The sequence below is a fragment of the Etheostoma cragini genome, chromosome 4 (genome assembly GCF_013103735.1).
Source record: "Etheostoma cragini isolate CJK2018 chromosome 4, CSU_Ecrag_1.0, whole genome shotgun sequence".
NCBI lineage: Eukaryota > Metazoa > Chordata > Actinopteri > Perciformes > Percidae > Etheostoma > Etheostoma cragini.
The window spans coordinates 7680857-7701289 of record NC_048410.1 but is presented as its reverse complement, the minus strand read 5'-3'; the positions used below and the strand labels follow the sequence as shown (position 1 = coordinate 7701289).

Genomic DNA, 20433 nt, shown 5'->3' with positions numbered 1-20433 from the left:
CCCCCCCCCCCCCCTCTTTTTCTCTGGCACTCTCAGTTTCCCCCTCTGTCCCCTCCCTTTTGCCCCTCTCTCTCCCCCAGGCCTCTCTTATGAAGTGAGGGGCCAAACACGGGCCCGGAGTGCCGGATCAAGCTCCTTCTATCGATTGACTTTATTTATGTGTTTGATTATTTATTTAAAAGACCCTGAACCCCTATGTCCCTAAGGTGTACTTGGGTGCCACACACACACACACACACACACAAACACACACACAAACACACACACACACACACACGCACGGACGCACGCACACACGCACACACACTTACTAGATTGTACACAAACAAATTCCTCCTGTGCTCCTATGTTTAGCCAGGGTTTTTGCTGCGTCACTGCCAGGTGTAATGTGTTTCGTGTCACTGCAGTAACTAGGTGTGACATTGGCTCATATACACACGCACAACCTGTGTCCAGTGTTTAAAAACATAACATAGAGCTGCCTTGTACTTGTACTGTACAGTAACAGTACAATGCTTACTTGCTACAGCTGGATGAAAATGCAATATCATTTATTGACTTTCAATGGTGGGCACTTTCCAGTGTTAGGATAGTTCCTCAAAAAAGTAATAGATTACACATTACTAGTTAATACCTTGCTTTACTACATTACTTACTGCTGAAAGTAACTAGTTACATTACTTTTGGATTACTCCGTAACATAACCTGAAATGCACCATAAATTACTTGCCAAATAACAATATAAAGATAAAACTCATGTGTGCCCAGATCAACACAAACTCTTATTATAGTGAGAACATACACAAGATTTCTCTTTTATACTATATATATATTTGTCAAGACTTACTGGCAGCTATCCACTCTTCATTATCTGTATTTTGTTTCAGAAAGACGGTGGTTACACTGTTGAACAGGCAACTTTTCCTCCACTATTTGTGCTGTCACAAGCCCACTTATCACTTATCTCTATTGGCAACATGCTCTTTACATCTGTGTCTCAGGGTCCGGGGGTCTTTAGCAATTAGCTTAGATTGGATGTTTTGTTCACGGGGCTGGAGAAGTGTTTATGGCCTGGTCACAATTTACACACAAGTTTTTGTCCTTTCTCGCAACTAATTTTGAGTAATGGGCATACCTCCACCTCTCAAAAGACGTCTTAACCATTTTGGTTTTGTCTGTTTGGACAATGCTTTTACCAGGTTTAACCGTGTTACGCAATCGTATGGGGTGTTACGCAAACCGACAAAAACGGACATTTGATTTGCCATTCTCTCGTCACGTTATGCAGATAATTGAAAAACCAGTAACGCAAGTAACGCAGTAACTACTATTATTTTATATATATAATATATGAACAGTATACTATATATGTGCAGTGTATATATACATATTTTTTTAAGATTAGTTTTGGGCATTTTAGACCTTTATTTTGATAGGAGAGCTGAAGACATGAAAGGGGAGAGAGAGGAGAGTGACACGCAGCAAAGGGCCGCAGGGCAGAGTTGAACCCACGGCTGCTGCGCCGAGGAGTAAACCTCTACATACAGTGAGGAAAACAAGTATTTGAACACCAACGCTATTTTGCAAGTTCTCCCACTTACAAATCATGGAGGGGTCTGAAATTGTCATCGTAGGTGTATGTTCACTGTGACAGACATAATCCCAAAAAAATCTAGAAATCACAATGTATGATTTTTTTTACTATTTATTTGTATGATACAGCTGCAAATAAGTATTTGAACACCTGTCTATCAGCTAGAATTCTTACCCTTAAAGACCTGTTGGTCTGCCTTCAAAATGTCCACCTCCACTCCATTTAGTACCCTAAATTAGATGCACCTGTTTGAGGTCGTTAGCTGCATAAAGACTCCAACTACTAACATGGCCAAGACCAAAGAGCTGTCCAAAGACACTACAGACAAAATTGTATACCTCCACAAGGCTGGAAAGGGCTACAGGGAAATTACCAAGCAGCTTTGTGAAAAAAAGTCCACTGTTGACGCAATCATTAGAAAATGGAAGAAGCTAAACATAACTGTCAATCTCCCTTGGACTGGGGCTCCATGTAAGATCTCACCTCGTGGGGTCTCAATGATCTTAGGAAAGGTGAGAAATCCACCCAGAACTACACGAAGGGAGCTGGACAATGACCTGAAAAGAGCTGGGACCAAAAAAAAGGCGTGGGCCAAAATCCCTTCTGCAGTGTGTGCAAACCTGGTGAAAAACTACAGGAAGTGTTTGACCTCTGTAATTGCAAACAAAGGCTACTTTACCAAATATTAACATAGATTTTCTCAGGTGTTCAAATACTTATTGCAGCTGTATCATACAAATAAATAGTCAAAAAATCATAAATTTTGATATCCGGATTTATTTTTTTAGATTATGCCTCTCACAGTGAGAATGCACCTACGATGACAATTTCAGACCCCTCCATGATTTCTAAGTTGGAGAACTTGCGAAATAGCAGGGTGTTCAAATTCTTATTTTCCTCACTGTATGGGCACGTAACGCTGTACTTAAGTAGAAATTTCATAGATCTGTACTTTACTTCATTATTTATAATTCTGGAAACTTTCACTTTTACCCCACTACATATTCTAAACAAAATGTATACTTTTACTCCCACTACCAACCCGGTAGTGGGAGTAAAGGTATCTACTATGACCTGTACACAAATCAATAGATTAAATAACGTGACCATTTCATGTCTACTTTCACTCCACCGCTTTTCCCTTAAGCATCTTCGTTACTCGGTACTTGCAAGAAATATTTTCCTATGTTAAAGTGAACAAAAAATTTAAATTCCGTTTTTGTCTTTGTCTATATCAGACTTTGATGTTTAAAATTGAATTTTAAAGAATATTATGCTTCACTATAAGGAAGCCCCAATGAAGTTCATAATCAAATTTTTTTTCTTCTAATTTTTATTTCTAATAGTTAAGTATATTTAATATCATTAAATTACTTTTGATACTTATGTACATAAGTACAGTAAATATTAGATACTTTAAGACTTTTACTCAAGTAATGCTCTAAAAGGTGACTTGAACTTCTACCAAAGTAATTATTTGGTAAAATACTTGTTCTTTTACTTAGGTATTGCTTTTAAGTACTTTATACAAGACTGCCCATCTGTCTGTTTGCCAGCCCTGTGATCATCTGATGACCTGTCCAGGGTGTACCCAGTGTCAATGTCAGCTAGAATTGTCTCAAGCGGTTACAGATAATGGTTGGACATATAATAAAATGTTATCAAGATCACATCATATTATTGGTTGACCAAATCTTATGACTTCTCAGAAGTTATTATCTAAAAAAAATGACTTTTCTTCTTTTTTTCATTTTCCATTAGACAAAAAATGTAAATTGAAGACTTTTAAAAATATGTGCACATATATATATATATATATATAATCCCATTTCCCAAGCTGGTATTCAAAAACAGTCCAGCTGTAGTTTTTAGGGAATATCTGCTGTCCCCCACTCATCGTTTACTCAGAGCTCAGGGCATTGCAACATGCAGCCTTATCACATTTCTGACATACTTCATTAGAATAGCCCTAACCAGCAACACGCTGTTTGCGTGACGGCATGTGCACGTGCATGCACGCTTTCTCTGGCATGTTCTCAGCTGTGCGTTTTTTTTAATGCTTGTTGTTGTATTTTTGTTGTATCTTGTGCGTGTGATATGTTTCCATATCTACAGATTGGCCTTTAACTGACAGGCGAACAGGTCCGGCTTCTTCCCACTCCCTTTCTAAAACTGAGGTTAAATACTTGGCACGATTACATTTAGAGGTGTCCAATCATCTGTTCACTTGCCTCTTCTCCATGATTAATGACTTTATCAGCTTCCAACATATTAAAATCTGATCTCTGTCTGTTTGTTATCACTGTGTCACCACAGTCAATTCCTCTTCATACTTTTGTGACACACAGCAGATGGAATGTGGGTGTGTCTGAATGATTTTGTGTCTGACTTTGGCAAGTGAATCCAGCTTAAAGCCCTGTTGCATTATCAGGTTAATAAATGTGGACTTAGACTAGTGGCTTTTCTCTGCCTGGCCAGTAGGATATCTTTCCCCCCGCATGTGTATGTGTGTGTCTTTTGGTCTTCACATGGCCCAAAGTGATTTGCTTCACCATCTGACTCCCATCTGTCTTCTCTTCTTTTTCCTCCTATAAAAATGTAATCTCATTTAATCTTTGTCTGACTGTCAGAGTTAAGTGTTGGACACTTTTTGCAAACAAAGTTCAGGTCTACATGGTGTACTTTTCTACTACGTAAAGAGGATCGGAGTACAGGGGGAAAAGGCTCTGAAAAACAAGTTTTAAGAACAGCTTAACTGAACAGTACAACTGCTCTAATCTCAACCTGAACTCTTTAGTTACGCACCATTTCTTGAAATGACTACTTACCTATTTGAAAAGAGCCATAGTTGATTTTGTTTTCTGTATAAATGGAATTTGAAAGAGTACACATTGTCTCATTTGAAATGGTACATTTAGTACATGCCAAATCCACAGGTGTAGGAGGTTTTGCCAAATGGATTTGAAATGGCCATTCAGTATCTAATACTAAGACTTCTCTGGCTCATGAATCATTTGCTCATTTGCTCCACATCTGGTGGCAAGAGCAGAATGAGTTGCAAGTGCGTAAACTGTTGGCTTCAAGATTGCACCAGATAATCTTGACTGAGTTAGAGCGTGAGTAATGGTTTTCTGAGTAATGTTATTTGTGTCTGGGATTTCATAATATTGCAGTAAAATATATGAGCCCCACACATTGTAAGGGCGTCCTTTGTCAGTGTGGTGAACTATACAATGAAAGTCATGGGGGTCATCTTTTTCTTCATGGCGTAAAGGGAACCCAGCACATCTCCGTCGCATGTTTCTGAACTAAAATCTTACAATGCTTACGGTATCTTGCATACAATAATTTAATCAAATTGTTTAGTCAACTTAAAAGTGCCCTGCCACATGTATTTCATTACTTTCTGGTAATGTCTGAAGTTCTACCATGTACTCTGTAACAGTGTTTGTGGAAAAAAGCCCTTGGTTACTTTGTTTCTACACATTCTATTGTGGTATAGAAAGCCTAACGTTTGCGAGATTTTGACTTTGTTTTGCGATATCTCAAGTTTAATTTGAGAAATCTTGACTTTGTTTTGTGAGATATCGATGTTGAATCCAACAAGCAATAAGGCTTACCTAGCTAACTAGTGATAAGCAATACTAGCACATCGCTGTCTCATGCTTCAATGAACTAAAGTCTTTCTTACATCCTTACAGTATCTTGCACGCAATAATTTAATCAAAATGTTTAGTTAACTTAAAGGTGCCCTGCCACAGGTATTTCATTACTTTGTGGTAATGTCTGAAGATCTACCACGTACTCAGTCGCCTCCTGGCAATACGGTGATTTGTCGACTATGCGACAGCAAGTTGCGGGGTTATGACACAATCGTTAGCCTATTTTTCCAAAACGGTCTGCTATGGAGGCAAAAAGTAAGTTACAAGGCAATGAAGCCTTTCATACATTGTCATTTTTTTTTTTTTTTTGAAATAAACAATGCTCAAATAGAGTCATGAAATGCTTCCAATATAAAGTTATTCACTGTCAAAGTGGCGGCAAAATGAATGGCGGTCAATCGGGTACTAACTGCAGGTGATGGCTTTGTAGCATTAAAATGGCGCCATGGGAGCTAGGCTTAGATGAGAGGCTTACCCGCTTGGTTTCACTTCATTCTAGAGAGATATAGAAAGCTGGCAGGAAGACTCAGCTACATTTTTGACAGTTCTCACTAATATTATACGGAGCACCGGAGGTGACATGGAGGACAAACACTTTTTTGAAATCTTGATTTTATTTTGCGATATCTCCAGTTTTATTTGCGAGACCTTGCAAATTCAACAAACAAAAGTGCTAACCTAGCTAGCTTGTAGTGCGCTAGTTAGTATCTAGCCACATGATTACATCTCCTTGGTTGGGTAGATACAGCCAACAAATATTTCGACACAGCCATACTAATTAATACATGGCAAAGTGAAGTGTTATAATGGACATTGTTGTTGCCTGTTGATGTCAATTACTGCAGGCTAATCTTAGTACTTAGCTAGTATCAAGCTAGTAGCATGACATGGTTACATCTCCTTTTGTTGTCTAAACACATCCATTGTTTATTTTGATAACCAAAGTGAAGGGTTATAATGCACAGTGTCGGTGACTATTGATGTCAATAACGCTAGTTTGTGTTGAGCCTCTCTGGTGTCTTTTAAAAGTATAGCTAGCTAGCTAGTTTGTTCTCTTAATACATCCATGGTATAGCTAGCTAGCTAGCTATGTGGCAAACTAAACTCGCCATTTCATTTTATAAAATATTTACTAATGGTAAACATTGTGTTTTTGTTGTTCCTTATTGTTTACATGCTTATCAAAATAAACGTAAAATGGATGTATGTAGACAACCAAGGAGATGTAATCATGTAAGGTTAACCTGCAGTCATTGACATCAAGAGTCAACAAGAATGTTTATTATACCACTTCACTTTGGCATGTATTAATTAGTAATGCTTATCAAATGAAATGATGTGGGTATTTAGACAACCAAGGAGATGTAATCCTATTGTGCCACTAGCTAGCTAGTGCGGTACTGTGGCTCAGTGGTAGAGTGGTTGCCTGCCAATTGGAAGGTTGGTGGTTCGATCCCCGCCCCTGCAGTCATTGTCGAAGTGTCCTTGGGCAAGACACTGAACCCTGAGTTGCCCCCGGTGCTGCGCATCGGAGTGTGAATGTGTGTGAGTGTGTATCTGGTGAGCAGGTGGCACCTTGTACGGCAGCCCCAGCCACAGTGTATGTGAATGTTCCCTGTAGATGTAAAAGCGCTTTGAGCAGTTGTTAAGACTGGAAAAGCGCTATATAAATACAGCACCTATATATATATATATATACCTTATTGATTGTTGGAGAGATCTTGCGAATAAAACTCAAGATATCGCAATTAAAACTCAATATCTTGCAAAACAAAATTGAGCACTTGCAAAGGAAACTCAAGATATCGCAAATAAATCCGGAGATATCGCAAAACAATGTCAAGATCTAGACACATTGTTTGTCCCCAGTACATGTATTTTTTTACTTTTTTTATTTTATTTTTCTTCCTTTCCATCCATGGGGCTCGAGTTAAGCTGCTTGACTCTGATTGGCTAACAGATAGCCAATGAAAGCCTGGCTATCAGCATCATTTACCCAGCGCAACTGGGAGAGCTCATGATTAGTAATGAGCTCAGGCAACATGATGTCATATTGATCTGCTTTTATAATTGGCCTGATTTCTCCACTTATTTATTTTCAGTGGCTAGAGCTGACAGAGGAGGTAGCAGTTCATTTTCACATTCACAACACAAACACATATGGACATAACGTATTAAAAAAAAAAATGCAAGTAAAAACTGTTTTTAATTTTTTTTATTTACTTAAATCTCCGTTCATTTTTAGCAACGCTCTCAGCACGGTCCACCACTTTGGTCCATATTAAACTATATTACCAGCATTAGATGGATTGCCATGGAATTGTTTACAGATATCCATTGTGCCCAGATGATGAATGCTTGTGACTATGATGAATGATGTTTTCCTCTAGCACCACTAGCAGTTTACTAAACTATACTAAACTGTGCTTTATCTACCAGATAAACAGTATAAACAATAAACAATTTTTTTGGTCATAGCATCAAGTCTTTAGTGCACTTTTGAGGTAAATTTCGAGGTACAAACTAGCTCTATAACATCTCAAGGGTACTATATTATGCATAATATCAGACATGCTAAGATAAATTGTTACATTTTGTTGGAAAGCATCTGCATTTGGGTTTCCAGTGAAGTTAATTAAAAAGCATTCCACAGGAGCAGTAGATGGATGTTTTAAAGAAGAAGAGATGAAAGGAAAGAAAAAGATGAATTCATAATGTTTGGCCATCTATACATTTCTCCGCTTGTCTCCTTCTTAAAATCCATCTTCCTTACCATTTATCTCTCCTTCTAAATGCTCATCAGTATGCAGAGGCTGCAGTATGACCTATTAAATGTCATTTGTCAAATTGCAGCCAACTGGCTTGCCTGCAATCAGGCTCAATGTGAATATATTTTGACATGTGTTTTTCCTGCCCTCCTCTGAGTGCCTTAGGACATGTGACAACCCAAAGCCTCTCTGAATACTAATAAAGTTAGCATTAAAACAGTTGGCAAGGGCATACACACACACACACACACACACACACAAACTGAAACACTGTCAGCAGAATGACACAACAGACGCAATCTCCATATTCCTACAATACAGTACCTGACAGTCACAGCAAGTTGAACTGTCGCCTTTGATCAATGACAAATTGTGTCTCCCAGCTAACATAAAATCCTGCGCTTCACTCACACTCACACTCACACACACACACACACACACACACACACACACACTAGCGGAAATATGATTAAGCATGCCAACATATTCATACTAAAATGCAGACACACACATGCAGGACAGCAGGTCTGAGTGAGAGCTGGTCATGTGTTTCCCAGCAGTGGAATCTGGTCCCTGGAAGCCAGTTGGATGACACAGATGTTTGTGGGCTTTGGGACCAGATGCTGCTGAGCTCCTGAAGCAGTTTTTACTTTGTGGCCTAGAGTCATACTCGATTTTATACTATGATTTGATAAAAAAACAGGTATGCAATGATGTATATTTAGTAGCTTTAACCTCATAGGTGACCAGTTGTGGTCCTTATGTATTGTGAGGTCACCATGACAACACAACACTCGTAGATGGAGAGAACATAATTTTACCGAGATTGGATTTAGACTTAGGGGGGAAAGGGAGTGGATGACACACAGCAGGGCCATGTGTTGCATTCAAACCCATGCTGCTGCCAAGGACTCAGCCTACATGAGGACCACTCTACCCGGTGAATTAGAAGTTGCTTCGAAGAGGATGATATAGTTCAGACAGCCAGATGTATTAGATATAATTAGTATTATTAATGTATTATTTGAGGGTGAACAGAAGATTGCTCAAATATTTCAGAAAGGCTTTAGTCCAGAGTGAAACAAATTAAAAGGTAAACTTATTCAGTGCAGCCAATTGCACTTCATTATCACTATCAAGGCAAAAAACAAAACAAAAAAAGCAGAAAATTATCACAATTTAACATATGGAACCAGAGAATGTTTGGCATTTTTGCACAATAAATTATTTTTAGTGGGCATTCCATCCAACTGTTGTCAAGACGTCACCCTGGACCATTGGTCATCTGAGGACCATGAATATGTGTACAAAATTCCATGCTAATCTATCCAATTGATGAGCTGCCCGCATGGCTGAAGAAATCCACTATTTTCACATTTTTAAATTTCCATATTCCATAGCAATACAAATGATGAGCTACGCCTCTGTTACTTGAGTGTGTTTTTTGAATGATAGTTTGTGTTTGCAGACCTCAACAACCTCTTAAAGGCACTGGGTATGTCTGTCTCCATGGTTATCGCTACGATTTGGTTACTCCTCACATAGCCATGTGAACTGTACTAAGTGGCTCAAGCTAGATTTGGCTCAAGCTAGATGGCATGCTGAGGTCGTTTTCGTTAGACCTAAACATCACTTGTGCTTTTTCTTCAAAGTAGTGATGACCTCCGCTAAGTTATTATTTAGCACATTTACAGCAACAGAGCTACACTATTAGTCTCTGAGATGATACACTGACACAAGAAAAAAAAATTGATGGTTTTATTGTGATTTCATGCTTAACAGACATCTCTTTTTTTATTGCTTTTGACTGTGAGATACTTTATGTAGTCTTGTTTGCATTTTAGAATTGACCTAACTACCCTGGGTTGAGTGACCATCATCCACAAGCAAGCATAGCATGTTTGGCTTGGCTTCATGGCGCTGTATAGGCCATGGTAGCTGAGGCATTACAGGGGAATCAGACTGAGTCAGCAGTTAGCAGTATTGAGCAGTATGGATTTTATGATGCCCGGATGCTTTCATTTTAATTTCTATTTTTTGGGGTATTTTTGGCCTTTATTTTGACAGGACAGCTGAAGACATGAAAGGGGAGAGAGAGGGGGGGGGGGGGGGGGAAATGACAAACTGGTAATGGGCCGCATGTCGGAGCAAAACCGGGGCCTGCTACGTTGAGGAGCAAACCTCCACATATTGACGTCTGGTCTACCAGCTGAGCTATCTTGGCGCCCATGCAAGCTTATTTTAAATGAAAGCTCAGTGATGGTTTGCCCACTATTACACACTGATTTAATTGTACATGTTTTCATGGTTAAATATGACAATGTATGATATTTTCTTGACAGTTAACTCTAACATGTAATTGAAACACGCTGTGTTGTGTTTCACAAAACACTTTGTCAGGCATCAAATTCACAACATGAAACAAGAACATCTTCAGCCATGGGTTGCAACAACCAATTGGAAAAAAAATAAGTCATATAACAAACACCTCAGACAATTTAATCAATAACTTATACAAAGCAAAAAGCTTCATGAATAAATTGATAGATACAATTTCAAAATAAAAGCAGCTCTGAGGGGTGTTGCCAATAGTCATTAACAGGCCATAGATTCACCTTGAACTGTAAACATTACTGAAAAGGTTTTCGCCTCATTCCATCCCCCTTTGGCAACACATATTAAAGTTTAAATAATATTTCTTCACTCAAAACTACAGGAGCAGGAAGGTTATGAAAAATGTTTTGTCTTTGAATTGGTTTTTGATTGGGATGTTCACAGTGGGATGATATACTGGTTTAAGAAAGGAAAGGAAAAGGAAGGAGAAGTGGATTACTTGTCCAATCCACTTTCTTCACCACTTCTTTTTGTCTCTACCTGTCTTCATTTCTCATTCAGCTGAGGAATTTATTATGTCTGTCATCTCTTTACCTAGTTGATGTGAGAAGAGTTGAAAGCACTTACAACTGGAGAAAATAACACTGCAGTGATTAGCTCACATGTCCTCCACCCCCTATTTTTGATTTTATAAATAACAAACACACAGTTGGATTCTGCCATTTGTCAAGTTCATACAGCCCTCTCTTAACTATACATTGCTTATCAATTTTAATCCATGTGGTTTTTAAGCACTCCATCTCTGCCAGGCAAAACACACACACACACACACACACACACACACACACACACACACACACACACACACACACACACACACACACACACACACACACACGTTCAGTGTGCCAAGGGTGTCAAACCAAGTAATAAATCATTTGTGGATCAGTTTTTCCAGATCCCCTGCAGAACCAATCATCCTTCTCTATCTCTCTCTACGCTTGCTACAGTGGTTCAAAAAGGTCCACCAGTTACTTTTGTACACATTCCTTTTGATTCTTCTGAAATGATTTGGTAACCTTTCTTTTAGCAATTTCTGTCAGCAAACATTTGAAGTTGACATATAACAGTATCAAGTACTACAAAGATTAAAGTTACTCAATTATGAGAAAAATTGTTAAGTATAAATGTGAACTTAGTTTCTATATAGGTTCACTTATGTTTCACTTTCAATGTACTTCCACTTACAGCAGTACAATATGTTCTGCTCACATTTAGTAATAGTGGCTATTACCCAACACCCCCGTCCATTCTCTCTGTCTCTCTGTCTCTCCCTCTCTTTCTGGCCTGGAAAAAAGCTGAATTTGTCGAGGTGGTAATAAAAGACAGGTGCGCTTTTATTCCTTTTTGAAATCTCTCTCATCTCGCCAGAGTTGGACAATAGCGGTGTACACACTCCTCATGGTAGATCACTCCATTTTTAGGGGGCTGGATAGCAGCCCTACATAAAAACCAGTTTTTAGATAATCTCCAATGACAGAGAGAATTTGCTGCTGGACGCCCGGATAGACTAGATGGACTGGACTGATTTACACAACATTTCTGTTAGCTCCAACTCCAGGCCCACTTTATCAAACAATCAAATGTTTGATTGGGATGTACCTGGAAAAACATGAATAAACTAAAACAGATGTTTTCAATTCAGAGATTCCCAGTATAAGTTGTTTATAAGTATGATGTTGGACCATTTAAATAGTTGCTAAAGGTATTATGCTGTTTACCAAACACGACTCGTCCCTTTAAAAAAAAAAAAAACATTAGGCTTAGTAATACAAAAATATTTTTTAATTAGCATAATTATTTTTAATATAATTGGACATCAGGACTTCTGTTTTTACACTCGTTTTGACAGCTTTTGTCTTTAATTTTGTTTAAAAAAAAGGATTTTTATTAAAAACTTCAAAGTCATTGTAAAGATCTTCTAGGTTTTAAATTGAGCTGTCAGAGAGCAGATGCAGCAGATTCCCTTTAAGTTAATCTACTTCAGAGTGTTTATATGAGGTCAGTTCAGTTGGAATAAGGGCTTAATAAGCTCTTAAAGAGCATAAACACAGCTCTTATATAGTCTTAGTGCTCCAGCTGACTCAAAGTTGGATTTAGTCAAGCTTTTACCTCTAACATAGTCTGATGGAACATGCTGGAGGAGTTGGCACAGATGGATGAATGACCGATTCTCTAGTTGCTGTGATCAAAGTCTGATGACACAACTCAGTGTCACTTTATTTATTTCTCTTTTTGGTTTTTGTTTTTGTTCCCTCTTCCCTTCTTCCTGTCCTGCTCCACCATTCCTGCAGCGCAAGATGACAGGATACACATGTGCGTGCCTGCCTGCTTGCGTGCGGTCTGACTGTCGTTTGTCCCTCGCCTTGGCACTGCCATCTATTTCCTCCCGCTGTAACTTCCCGCCTCAGCCGATTTACTGTAGTGTTTCAAGTGGCAACACTTGCACCCCAACCATCAATTTAGAGCCCTCCCTCTATTCCTCTTTCCAAGTTTGCTCCATCTATCCATCCATCTATCCATTCAGAACTGCCAGACCACAGGCCGTCTCATTCATTAATCATCAGCAGTGAGAAGGAAAAAGGGAGCAGTCAGACGATAGAGAGGAAATAGACAAAGATGGCAGGAATGACAAGTGGAGGAGATTGGAGTTTAAAAATGAAACCTGAACCTCCATAAAAAGTAATAAAAAAAGTAATGCTGAGATAATCCCGATGATTAAAACTTTGTCTACTTGTTTTTCAGATCCCGTTCTCGCTGGTGCAGTTTCCACTTTGGGAATATTTAAAGGTATGCATCTGATCTTTCCATAAATGTTTGTCTAACTGACTTTATTATCCATCTGTTTTAACCCCCTCGTCCTAAACACTATCATTTACAGTGATTATTCCCAGTTATACATCCCTAGTAAACTAATAATAGTGTGATTACGCTTGGACACATTTACAGCGGGCTCACCCTCTGCATTCCCTAACCCCCGTGGAAGGCAAAAATGGGACTTAATGCTCCGCTTTAATGGGTTGTCACAACTAGCATCGAACTGGCCCTCAATTTATCACGAGAATGTCCGGTTCAGCATATCTGTCTTTTTTTTGTTGCTTTTTTTCCATCTCTCTTCCTCTCTATATCTTTTTCTCTCCCTTCTCTCTCCTAGCCCTCTCTCTCTTTTCATTGTGTGGCCCTGAACACATAAAAAGCTGTTTCTCTTTGAGAAGACGGCGTTTTGGAGGAGTGACATCATGTCTCAAGGGCGCAAGAGGCGGACAGTCAAACATTCCATCAATGTTAGGAGCTAATGGCCAGCTAAGACGAACAATACACTTCACAGCTGTGTGTGTATGTATGTATGTGTGTGTGTGTGTGTGTGTGTGCATTTGCAAGAGTTAGATTTTGTCGTTCACAAGTGTCTCTTTGTCCTTCAGTCAAAGGCCCTCTCTCTCCAGGCCATCTGGACATGTCCGTTGGCGGAGAGCTGAACTACTGGAATCTGGACCTCTCTTCTCCTCTCCTCTTGCTCCCTGTCCTCTTCTCCATCTATTTGCTCCCTACTCCCAGCCATCCCTACATGTATCCTCTGTAATAGATATATTAATATGGTGCTCTGAATAGCTAATGAGGTGTGGTCACAAGGGCAAAGACTAGCTGACTAGTCGAGGGACAAAAAGCAACTTCTTTCAACCAAACAGATTTTTACTGCCATTCTTTTCAGAGTGACCACCAAGATGTTCAGAGGCTTTTACAATTAAGAATAACATGATTTAGTTTTAACAAAAAAGCCATAGGGTAGGAATTTGAGAGTGAGTACATGTGTGTGGCAAGATCTCCCATCTGCTTGGTGGGATAGTAATGTGCTGAGTTGTGGCCTTTTTTCTTTTTATTTCACACCAAGCCAGCACAGCTGTGAGTGAGAGAATCAGAAAGAGGAAAAGGGAGGAACCCAACCAACTGCTAAAGGCCAGTTGGAAGAGGAGTACGGCTTAAGAGTGCATTAAGTTCAACTCGCCCTTGAGTTTCTGGCATATCATGAAAAGGAACATTTAATTGAATTGAATTTGAATTGAATAAAATTGAATTAATTACATTTTACAAATTTGTTAGACTGGTTAAACCCCGCCCACTCTGCTGGCAATTTGATTTTTGCTTCTTGTTTACATTCAACATAGTGGCGGGCACCGAATGCCACCGAAGCGCAGCAAACCCATTGATGTCGCTGTCGCTTCTACACCACTCGGACTGTTGGTCTGATTGGGTTCCAATGCGTACAGAGTCATTTGAACTATGCCTGTTGGTCACGCCTCTTGTGCAGAAAAGAAACAGAACACACTCCCCAAACCATTTCTCATCTATTGAGCTTGTCAATAGATGAACTGGTCTGGTGATAGCCAGACTACAAGTTCCTCAGACAAGTCACACAATATGAAAGGATTTTAAACATTGGTCACTACAGTGATTTATTTTTTTCACACCAGACTTCCTTATCCATGTGAATAACTCTCACTGTTCTTTCACACATTAATTACACAATGATGTGGTTTTCACTTAGTTGTTTTTCCCAACAGCAGCTGTAGAGAAAGAGCCCATTGGTTCTGACCTTTAAAAACATTAGCAAAACAGGAGGGTGTAACCATTTTAGGTTATGAGTGAACACCAAGAAATAGCCACAAAAAAATTATAGGAAATATGCGTCAAAGGCATGATGGGAACTTAAATTAAACCAATGAGATGCACTTACAGATGTTGTCTCCCTGCACATACGTGATGTACTGACATGCACGCAGACCTACCAACTCTTTCCTGTGGGAAGTCGTCCAGGTGCAAACTCTGACCCTGACACGAGGGTTCAAAGGTCAAAAAGTTTGTTTTCCCAGGTTTACTACCTATTATTTATTCATGAACCAAAGAGGAAGCGATGGAGAGGTTCAGAGAGGGAGAGAGACAGAGAGGAATCCCCCGGCGCGAGGCCTTTGATGTGGAAAACAAAATCTCCTTTTTAATCTACCCTCTAATTGAATACACATGACATATCCTGAGCTCGTACACACTATCTGCCAGTTCTTCTCCTTTCTGTCTAACAACTCTGTGTATTTGCGTGTTTGTGTTTGCATGTGTTGTGCACACACATGTGGTATTTGTGATTTCCACATGTGTGTGAGATCGGAGGAGAATGAGATAACATGCAGTCGATTCAGCTTGCAGGGGGGGGGGGGGGGGAATGGAGAAAGAAAATATTAGTAATCGCTCCATGCTGTTCCTCAATTGCTCTGACTGAGAAATAATCATACCTTGCAGTGCCCGAGGCAGCCCAGCTGTCCACATGGATTTTATACAACAACTAACCTTGCATAGTCAATCTCCTCGTCGCTGCTGAAACTAGTCGGGGGAGAAAAAGAGACAAAGAGTTCATTCTCAAAACAAAATCATCAGGTGGTTTAACTCAGTAGCCGGTTGCATTTGGGCAAGCAGTCCTGTGACGTTTTCAGACACACAAAGGAGGTGTGGACAGCTAATTATTTAATTTGATGCCACTTCTAGCTGCCATTCTCCGAGGAATACAATCTCAAGCATCATTACACTACTAAACATGCATTTAGTTCTTCAATACATACATGTTAACCAATGAAAGAATGTGTTGATATGTGCATGTGATGACCTACTGTACTTCAATATGATGGCATGTGGACAAAATGTGTAAAGGTGATAGAGTGGGAGCACTACAGCATATTCTCATGCCTCCTATCTTGTCCCATCCCAGTTCTTGGGAAACAAGTAGCATGACATCACTGGGGAGACGAGGCAACACAAAAATAGCCGGACAGCCTGGTTCCCAGCCTGGACCAGACCAAGGTTCACAATGTGTTTTCAATGTATCTGATCACTAACTACAATTCTCTCTCTCTCTCTCTTTGTTTCCCTCCCTCTTTCTCGCTTTTTCATCATCCTTCTCTATCGACAACACTCTCTTTCTCTCTCGACATTTCTCTCTCTTTCTCCCAGACTCTGTGGTCATGGAGGCAAGGTCACACGCTCTACTCTTGGCAGGCTGCAGTGTGCGGAGCTTTTGCAGGTGCAAGGGATTATTTGCTGCTTTGGGAAAGAAGCGGAGAGGGAGAAGGGGTGGAGAAGGGAAGGATGAAGGGATGGATGGATGGATGGATAAATCGATAGATGGAAGGCCGGATGGATAGGTGGATAGATGGCCAGGAGGGCAGGACAAGTTTACCCAAAGTCACATTTTTCTAAAGATTCCTTAAAGGTGAGCTCAGCTGGCAAATTGCATCCTCACCTGCACAGCAGATCAAAGCAGAAAAGAGAGTGAAGTAGAAGAGAATGGATGAAGGGAAATGAAAACAGCCAATTCCAGCCTTTTTTTTTAATTCACTGCTTAGTTGCAGTGCTAAATTAGAAAGGACTCAGCACAGTGATTCTGCATTGTTGTTTCAGAAAGGTTTTACTGTTATAGTTCTTAAGCCCTTTAGCCAGTAAAAAAAAAATCATACCATAGCAGACTTTTATTGTTCTGTCTTAGCCAGGATGAATATCAGGGGAGAGACAGACAACGGAGGGAGGAGAGAGCAGGGATGAGAGGGGCCGATTCCCGGGTATGGGCCCCTGCAGCTGTGCGACCTCCTGAGCACTGGGGCCTGAAGTGGTTTAAGAGAGAGCGAGAGAGAACAGCGCACGGAAGGAGTGAAAGAGGGGGAAGGGAAGTCGACAAAACATGACAAACAGGAGAAAAGAAAAGACAACAAGTGGAGAGAATTACGTCAGACTGTACAACATGATAAGGCTAGAAAGGGCTGGAAGCTCGAGTCAAAGAGATTTAGTGATTGTCATTGTTCAAAATGTTGAATTGGAGCAAGGGTCTCACAAACCAAAGCAAAGGTCAAAGCCAAGTGTCACCCTTATCAAGGATAAGGACAATGTGTTATGATTACAAATCCATGAAAACAAGAAAGAGAAAGAGAGAAAACACTTGCTACATTTAATGTACTGAACAGTATCAGTGTAACCAGAGAGAATAATATAAATCCAGGGACATATAGGAATAGAGAAAGTAGGCCTACCTGCAGTATTGTAGCTCTGAATTGAAACATGTCACTAATTCAATTCAATTTTCAATTCAATTTTATTTATAGTATCAATTCATAACAAGAGTTATCTCAAGACACTATACATATAGACCACACTCCAGAATTTACATGGACCCAACAGTTCCAGTAGTTTCCTCCAGAGCAAGCAACAGTGCGACAGTGGCGAGGAAAAACTTCCTTTTAACTAATCTATCTTTCCACTCAGTCTTCCCCTTTTTTTGCGATGAAAAGGCAGAACCCCAATCACAATCCATATTTCTTCGTGGTTCAAATACGTACATAAATATTTTCAGAGGAACAGTTCCGCAGACCGGTCCGTGGAGCCGTTGTTGGACGACTTCAGTCAATAACTCTTACAACATTGCAACACGCCAGACAGGACATGGTGGAAGGGTGATGGAGACATGAAGATGGAGGTGAAGGAGAGTAGAGGGGATGAGGAAACAGCACCCCAAGGAGCTGAGACGTGGCCCTACGCCACCCCGCATGCAGTCATTCCACGGGAGAAAGAAGGAAAGAAATGAGAATGAAATAGGGGAAAGAGGAGGTGTGGATGAGTGGGTGGCAGACTGAGACATGCATAGGAAAAAAGGAAAAAAGAATAGACTATGTCAATTTCTTAAGAATCCTAAAAACACAATTTGAGTTGTCAGACAAAGGGTATTTATTCTCACAGTATGGGTTGGAGCATTTGTAAAGCAAGTGAAATTTAAACTCTTCATGAAAATGCAATAACTTTAAATAATTATATACATTTATATTCAGAAATGTAGTATTAAAGTACTCAGCTTAAAAAAATCAGCTTACATATGCACTAAAATGACTGATTTGTTAATTGGGATATATAGAGAATATGACAGAAATATGTAATTAGAAGGACAAAGGGGAATCTGAGGAGACAAGTAAAGAAGGGCAAGGGGCTAGTGGGGTAAGGTGGGAGTTACGGGGGAGGGGTGGGGTTAGGTTCAGGGTAGGAATCAAGTTTACGTCCCTCTGCGAGAGAGCTACTGTCCAAGAGGGATCCTCAAGTTTCAGTCACTTCCCCTTACAACGCGCTTCACAATCTCTCTTTCACTCAGACATTCTCTGCTTGACACTGGAAATGCTCACACGGGCGCCTTTAATCATCCCAAATATCTCCACTAATACCCTGCATTGACTTATGACAGACTTGACCCCGTTTAAACTGCCTACAAAAAACAGCCCGGTCCGAGCTGAGATTACATCACCGTCTGATTTGCGTCCAACCTCCATCACATTACATGGTTCTTCCAACCAAATTTAGATCCTTTAATTCAGCGCTCCTCTGTGTGTAAGATTTGTTGGGATAATGCATCCTTTTACTGCTCAATTTTATAACACATTAATTGTACAGGCTGTTTTTATCCTTGCTGAAGTTTGAGTTGTATCCACCCAAACAGGGAAAAAATAACTTAAATCCTTAAATCTTTTCATGAGCCAGCATTAACTAGTAAAAAGTAACGGTGTGCTACGCCACACTGTTCTAAATGCTTTCCTGTACCCTCAGCTCACTAACAGTCACATTGCTCCTTGGTGGCCCATATGGACATGTTTACTGAGAACAGTTGCTATGTTTGTGGCGGAGTGACACACACACACACACACACACACACATACACAACACACACACACACACAGTTTCTCACTTAGACACAAATTGTTGCTCAGTGCGGACACCCCTGGATCACGCAGTGGAGGGTAACGAAGCCATCCAGCTTCCAACTTGGAAGGAAGGAAGGGAAGTTGGGGTGTAACTTCTCCATAAAACTGTGTGTGTGTGTGTGTGTGTGTGTGTGTGTGTGTGTGTGTGTGTTTGAATGAATGTATCCAAATGTGTCTTTTTTCATGCTTGTGTGTACAGCTGGGTGTGTGTGTCTGTGCTTGAGTGTGTTGGAAAAGGGAGCTTGTGTGTGTGGCTCAGTGGAAGGTGTGGCTTGGATGAGGCAGTGGGAGGGGGGCGGTGGGAATAGAAGTGTGTCTGGTTTTTGTGGTCTAATAACAGGGAAGGTCTCGGATGGGGAATATTATCATTTTTATGAACTTAATGGAGCGGAGGGCCAAGAGTTCCATTATTTACTGTTGAATTAATATGTTACTGTATTTGTGGTTAAGTAATTTGACTTTTTATGGGTATGATTTTAAATATTTAAAGACTCTTCTGAGAGCAGAGAGAGGGCCTTTTATGTTTGCACTTTGCTAAATATGTGTGTGTCTTTTGTAGGTGCAGTAGCTGCATTTGTTACCACTCCTCTGGATGTGGCAAAGACCAGAATCATGCTTGCAAAGGTATACACACACACACACACACACACACACACACACACACACAGAGCGCACAACCTCCTCTGGCAGCGACTTTTAAACACTGCTGTCAGGTGATGCCTTGCAGGCAGAGAGCTGAGCAGGCCTGCACCCTGAGCACATTTCAACAGCGTCCGTACACTGGACAGAGCAGATCGAGGTAGCACCGGGACAGTAGTGAGACATACACACATATATCATCTGATCTGGACTATGGACAGTGTCGGGAAGACATGTTTGGGTGCATGGTTAGTGTTAGAGTGAGAACTTGTTGCTGCTCCAAAGGAATTTCCATCTCAAGGCTGCTTGTCACTGAGAAGTGAACCAGAAGGCCAGTGTCCCTCCTGTTAACTCTTCCACTAGCCCCTTTCAAACAGCCTCCCCCCCCTCTCTCTATTTCTCTTTCTCTTTCTATGTTAGTGTGTTTGTGTGTGTGTGGTGTCCCTCCTCATCCTCCCTCTCTCCACCTCCTCTTTTCACTTCTGGCTCGGTCTTACTGTATGTCTGGCTTCCCTCACTATGTCCTGTGTGTGTGTGTGTGTGTGTGTGTGTGTGTGTGTAGGGTAGGGTAGGGTAGGGTAGTGAAGTCAGAGTTACTCCCA

At 40.4% G+C, this 20433-nt stretch overlaps 1 protein-coding gene across 2 annotated transcripts in view; it reads left to right on the top strand.

Annotated features, from left to right (window-relative positions):
* The window catches only part of slc25a26 (solute carrier family 25 member 26), a 50681-nt gene that overhangs the window by 21186 nt on the left and 9062 nt on the right, over positions 1–20433 (top strand). For both annotated transcript variants that reach the window (XM_034868878.1, XM_034868877.1), the window contains exons 6-8: positions 13164–13208; positions 16413–16482; positions 19752–19816. In XM_034868878.1, the coding sequence (XP_034724769.1) occupies positions 13164–13208; positions 16413–16482; positions 19752–19816 (180 nt within the window). The remainder of the gene's footprint in view (positions 1–13163; positions 13209–16412; positions 16483–19751; positions 19817–20433) is intronic.